Genomic DNA, 6,490 nt, shown 5'->3' with positions numbered 1-6,490 from the left:
TACTTAGTACCAACACCATCTGTAACATCCCACATCGTCAGGGGAATGGATCCTGTAAGCCTTATATGTATATTCTCATCTCTACCTAGCACGAGGTCTTTTGGGAGCTCATTGGCTTCGGATTCTGTAGGAACTCCGAAGTTAAGCAAGTTCATGCGAGAGCAATCCCAAGATGGGTGATCCCCTGGGAATTTCTCAAATGAGTTCCTAGAAACAAAATCGTGAGGGCGTGGTCGGGGTCCAAAGCTGACAATATCGTGATACGGTGAAGTAGAGCCCGGAATGTGATGGAGGCCCGAACCGGGATGTGTCACCATCTATTTGTTCAACCAATATAAATAATTATCAAGAAATGACAATATTCTGATTATAAAAGTTGAAAAAAATGAATAAGTAGAAATATGATGTTAATTGCAAGGGGTGAGTAAGGTGGTGCGCCCCATGAGATGTATGCAAATATTTTCCTATCATAAATTTCATACTTGACAATTGAAATCTTTTTAAACGAATTCAAATTTCAATGCACTTGCAACATAGTGACATGATACAACAATTTCACCTTAAGTTATTTTTCAAATTTCAATACTACTACGGGTTGGTTTAAAATACTTGGAGCGCTTTTAGATATAATATTTTTTGTTTTAAAAGCATTTTAAGTGCTTGTTTTTAGGATTCACTTGCATTTTTATTAAGAATGGTTTCAAAAATATTTTTACAAAAAACATTTTAATCATTTTAAAATTACTTTCACATGAATGCATATGGCGGTAGGCCATAGTCAACAGATTGCATGAAAGCAATTGTCCAACATACTATAGTTATTGATTAAGCTTTATTATTCAAAGCTTTAAAGTTGGAACTCCTACTAGCTATAAAATACTACAAATTTTACAAAATATTATTATATACTAATAATCTTTTTGGTTTTTGACCCATTAATTTTTGTTGTAGTTGGACCGTTATAAATTATGACACTGAGATGCCATAATCCCTAATACACCACCTAAAAAACTCACACATAATTCAATTATATTGGAACACATATAGTCGTTAAGTTTGAGCACGACACATGTTTTCATATTGTGATAAAGTTTACTCTCAAATGAGCCTTTAATGTACTTTTAGTACATCCAATTTCTTATCACCTACACATTCAGCATCAAATCCATCCACATTACCTACACATTCGGTATCAAATGGATCCACATTAGCCATATCTAAGTCTCCAATATAATAAACTGTAAGCCAAAAATCAATTTATTTCATATAAATAACATTAAATCAGAAAAATGATGGTAGACAAAAAAAAAAATTATAATGGTAATTGCCGCTTGCTACTCAAACTCTCTCAAGTTCTTTTTTCTCTCTAGTAACCAATTTCTTGACATGAAACGTTTTTAAAATCATAACATCTAAAGTCAATCATGATAAAAAAAAAAAACCAACATTTAATTAACTATTAGTTTAGCTAGATTTCTCTTCTCATTGTTAGAAAAATCTATTAGAAGAGATTTCAAAACAAATCTCCCGATTCAGTTAACTTGAGCACAAATCGACTGGCTTGTTCCTAATTGGAATTGCCAATGTATAATTTGTGAATACAAACATTTCAAGACACGCATAACTGTTGGATATATGTCAACAATCTGTGATAAACTTAAATATGCTAATAATAAATGTGAATAAATATATTACATAGAATAAACAAAATGAAATAATATTTAAGCAGATAAACAGAAGATCTAGGCTTGCGTACCGCAAGGTCCTTGAAACAAAAATTTTGTCCATACTCAGTGCTTGTAGTTCTACGAACGTCTGCTTCACCATGATTCAACGATCTAAGTTAGAATTCCAGCACCGGAAAACTAGATTTCTAGTGAATTTCTTTGTGGTACTCTTAGTATGCTTGGTATATAAAGATTAATGATTTTCAGTGAATCGAATGATATGCAGATGCATGTATTTATAGTGAACATACGTCTGTTCGCAATAGACATGTTTTTGGGAGGCGACTGTTCAACGCAAAGGGTGTGTTGCTCCATCTGTTTCTCAAATATTTTCATACGTTAATTAATTATATATGTTAATTATTAATTAATTATCAATTAATTAGTACATCCTAAAGCCTAACTCTAAGGTTAAGCTCAATTTATTTCTCTATGGTCCATCACTTCAATCACTATCTATAAAGGACAAAGCCTTATAAAGTGAGAAATCCTTTTGGTAATGAGTGCATTTTTGCTCACTACCCAATTTATCACCATTAGATGATTTTGAATTTTGAGATTTGTACTTATCTACTACACGAATCTCAAAATTCAAACTCATCTAACGGTGATGAATAAGGTGATGAGCATACACCACACTAAATGATGGTGATCAAAAATACTCCTTTTGGGAATGACCAATGTAAAATAATAAAATTTCTGCTCAAAATTTCTAATAATACCCCATATTTAAATTGAAATTTCATTCAAAATCCAACAATAAAAACATCTAGGACAAAATGAGTCGCCCACGTTCAATTATTTCATGTGATCAGTTCAAGCAGAAAGTACTGAAGATTCCACACTGATTTGCACTTTTGCGACTGCTGCAAAACATGACATGAAATAAAGTGGTTCTAATTACTTCTGTTTTCTTCTTCTTCTTCCAAGAATCAAGAAATATAAAAGAAAACGAGAAATATTATGGTTTTTGTGAGGCTCGGGAAGAGCCAGCATGCTTTGGCTTTCATTATGTTGCTTTTTCCCATCAAGGAAAGGATCGGGAGCACAGTAAAATGGTGACAAACCACAAAGTACGCACACATATTTGACTGAAAAAAAAAAAAAACACCAATATGGAGAAAATATAAAGTCATGGGAGAAGGCACTATTTCATATTGTACGTCTTTAATTTGATTTTTGATGTTGATGAATTGTAAGATAATGGATAGAGAGGTTGAAACGCTTTTATGAATATATCAAACTTAAAAAAGATGGATTATCGTGGCAAAACTACCAGCTGATCTTATTTTTTTAAAGAAAAAATCACTCATAAATAATTAGATATGATCCTTAAATATAATTACAACACATCTGATCGTGAATCGATAATTATACTAATTCATGACGTAGTGACCAAGTTCTACACGTTCATGGCATAGTAGACTCAATTATCGTGTCGTCTTGTGTCAATATAAATTTTTGTAAAGAAAAATTTGCTCAAATTGTTCTGTAGGTGATACGGAACATCACAATAGCTTATGTTCTTCTTTTAAAAGTTCTCTTTAAACAGAATAAGTCCTAAACGTATGCAACGTTTCTTTGAGATTCACTATTAACATGGCCTTATGCTATTCATGGAGAGACCATTTAAGTAACGGAAGCATTTTTCCTTACCACTATAACTATAATGTAAGCTTATTATACATCTCGTTACGATGAGATGTGTGATGGTGAGAAAAATGCTCCTTTAAGTACCTGTTGGATAAAAGAAAGTGCGTGTATGAAAAGGAACCGACTGGACTGGCAAATGACAAACCCTAAGCCACGATTCATCAGTCATACACTCCATCCAAATCCAGAATCTAGAAAAATTCAAAGAAAACAAAATCAGGCATTATCTCTGATGAGCCAGTGGTGCTTCTGCTTCTGCAGAAGGCCAGAGCAGAAAACAGCTAAGCATCGGAATCAAATAGTGTACTCCCACCCATAGGAAACTCATCCTTCCCATCAAGCCATTGAGCAATCAGCTCCAAACTTCAAGCAATCAGAAGCCACAAACCGCTATACCTCTCCTTCTCTCTCTCCAAAACAATCAAAAGCCAAAAAGAACAGCACTTTTGAATTTCGACTTCGACTATTGACACCGCCCAAGAGGCAAGAGGCAAGAGGCAAAGAGCCGGTCCAGACCCCATTAAAGACGCCCCCCCACAGGCTCACAGCACCTAAGCAGCTGAAAACTTATAACTTACATTTGACCGTAACATAACTGCCACATTCATTAACTACCATACTGAAAACACTAGTGTATTGCACTCTAAAACAGTCATCGAAAAATATTAACACTCTAAAATAGTCATGTTTTACGTTTTACGTTTTCCGTTTCAGTTTTCATTTGAAAACTACAAGAGAAGCATGAAGGATAACTATTTTAGAGTGTCAACAACCACTCCCTAATTTATAACTTACATTTGACAAAATAACAGAACCAAATAGAAATTAATTAATAACAAAAACAGCTTCAAAATTCACATAAAATTCCTGCATGGTTTGATATCCCCCTTCAAAATTTAAATCAAACACTAACAGATAATCATCTAAACAATAACTAAAATCACATAGAATAACAAGAGTAATTAGCACTCTAAAATAGTTATAAATAACTGTAATTAACACTTTACAATAATCATGCTTCAGGTTTCACGTTTCAAATTAGGAGAGAAGCGCGAACAATGACTAATGTTCAGTGTCAATAACAGCTCCTTAACTATTTCTATTATAAACAAGTGACAAAATAAGAGTACCAAATGATAATTAATTAATAGGAAAAACAGCTTTCTAAATTCTAACGTCACATTAAAATCCTGCATGAAAACACACAACCAAAATCGCAGAGAATACCAACGGTAATTCACATAGAAATTAAACAAGAAATTTAAAATGTAAAGTACCCAAAGTTACAAAAAAAACAATAAAAGTAGCTTCTCGTTTCTTAATTCACAGTAACTAAGAGACAGAATACAAAAAAGGCGAATAAGAGAGACATCAAGGTTCTCAGTAAGGCGGTGGAGGCGGTGGTTGCCTTGCAGTTGGAACCCATATTACATCAGTAGGCAAGTGACCGCTGTACATGGTCATCCCACACGTTTGTGACGGCTGCGGCGCGTGTCCCCCACTCTCGGCTGCACCCCCAGAAACCTGCGGCGAATGACCCTCACCCTCACCCGAGTTCCTGACCACCTCGTCTTCCACGGGGAGCCGATGGTAAGAAGGATTGGTAAACGACGCGGCGACTAGGTAAACGGTTCCTGCGGCTATTAGGGCTCCGGCCACGAGGCCCCCGACGATCTGGCCCTGCGGGCCCGCCAGAGAGATGGTGAAGCCGCTGGGGTTGGAGACGGGGCAAGACGGCAACGATTGGGAGAGGAAAGTAGCGGATATGGAGAGGATGTCGAAACGGCCGTGAAAAGTTACGGTGGCGCCTGGCGTAGTTGACGGCTGGCGAAGGGTGACGTTCACCACGGTTCCGGAGCCGGTGAGAACGCAGAGCCCAATATTTTTGCTAGAGCAAAAGCGGGAGACTGCTTCGACGACGTCGTTTCCGGAGTGCACTTCGAGAATGTAGGGGCTCATTGGAGGCTCAGAATCGCGAGTTATGATGACGGGGGGCTTGGGTTTGTTTTTGGAGCCAGGTGGGCGGCCTCGGGGCCGTCGGATGACTTCAATGGTGGCGCCATCGGCAGATGGGTTGTTGATGTTGTTGGGGTCGGAGGAGGAGTTGGGGTGGGGATTGTGGGGAGATGGGTTGGTGGTGGTGATGGTGGCTGTGCCGCTGCTGGTTCGGCTGGTGTCTTCTTCTTCGGAGGTTTGGGATTCGCGGAGGGGGATGACTTGGAAGGGGCTGGAGAATTGGTGGGCGTGGTGGTGTAAATGTTGGTGGTGGGGGTTTTGTTGGTTTGGGTGGTGAAGCTTGGAGAAGATGTTTTGGGAGTCACTCTTGCTGTCAACATACTCACCTCTCATATTTGTTTATCCTTCTTCTCTCTTTCTTTTTTATTTTTGGGATTTATTGGGTTTTTATTTAAATATAACTCTCTAGCTGCTGAGCTGAGGCAGGTAAAGTGATTGGTGGGTTTATGGGGAGAGAAATGAATAAAATAAAGAGGAAGGAGAGGGAGGATTTAGGGGGTTATGAAGTTGATGGGGAGGGGGGCAGGAGGAGGAGGAAGTAGAAGAGAGATGGGGTGAGGTGGTGTTTGGATTTATTTATAATAAATATATGGGATGAGGATGAAATGTTATGATATGGATATGGCTATGCATGCAGTGCAGAGGGGGTGGTGGGTGAGCTTGGAAACCAAGTAAAGACCAATGGCGCCGCTGTTTGGGTAGGGTCCACACATCACAGAGAGAGAGAGAGAGAGAGAGAGAGCAGTCATTCAGGAAAATGGAAAGAGAATGGGTATTGGTTTAGCTCAAGGTGTCTGGCACCGCCTTAGTACTCTTTTGTTCAAAGTTAGAGAGAGAGAGAGAGAGGAGTGATTGAGGGCCTTCCTTCCCGACCGAACGGATTGAAAGCGACTGGCGTTGATGCTTATGGTTTTGGGCAATGGGGGATGCCTTTCAATCTATCTCTCTCTCTCACTAGTTACGTTACAATTAGCATTAGCCAACTTCCTACTAGGTTGTTTTTCTCATGCTCAGTAATTTTCAACACTGACTATTATTCGTTATCTTTTGAAAATCAGATTAAATAACAAAAACAACAAACTTAATTAAACAAA

General features: G+C 37.9%; 1 protein-coding gene across 1 annotated transcript; it reads right to left on the bottom strand.

Moving 5' to 3' along the window:
• Positions 1–4,541: 4,541 nt before the first annotated feature.
• LOC137718507 (AT-hook motif nuclear-localized protein 28-like) lies at positions 4,542–5,946 on the bottom strand. Its single transcript, XM_068458065.2, has one exon. It carries the CDS (start codon positions 5,727–5,729, stop codon positions 4,761–4,763), a length of 969 nt encoding a protein of 322 aa, XP_068314166.2. The 5' UTR covers positions 5,730–5,946; the 3' UTR covers positions 4,542–4,760.
• Between the last annotated feature and the right edge of the window lie 544 nt (positions 5,947–6,490).

This window comes from Pyrus communis, chromosome 8, assembly GCF_041283825.1.
Source record: "Pyrus communis isolate YQ-2024b chromosome 8, ASM4128382v1, whole genome shotgun sequence".
NCBI lineage: Eukaryota > Viridiplantae > Streptophyta > Magnoliopsida > Rosales > Rosaceae > Pyrus > Pyrus communis.
Note: the sequence above shows the minus strand (reverse complement) of the source record. Positions and strands in the feature narration are given on the sequence as shown.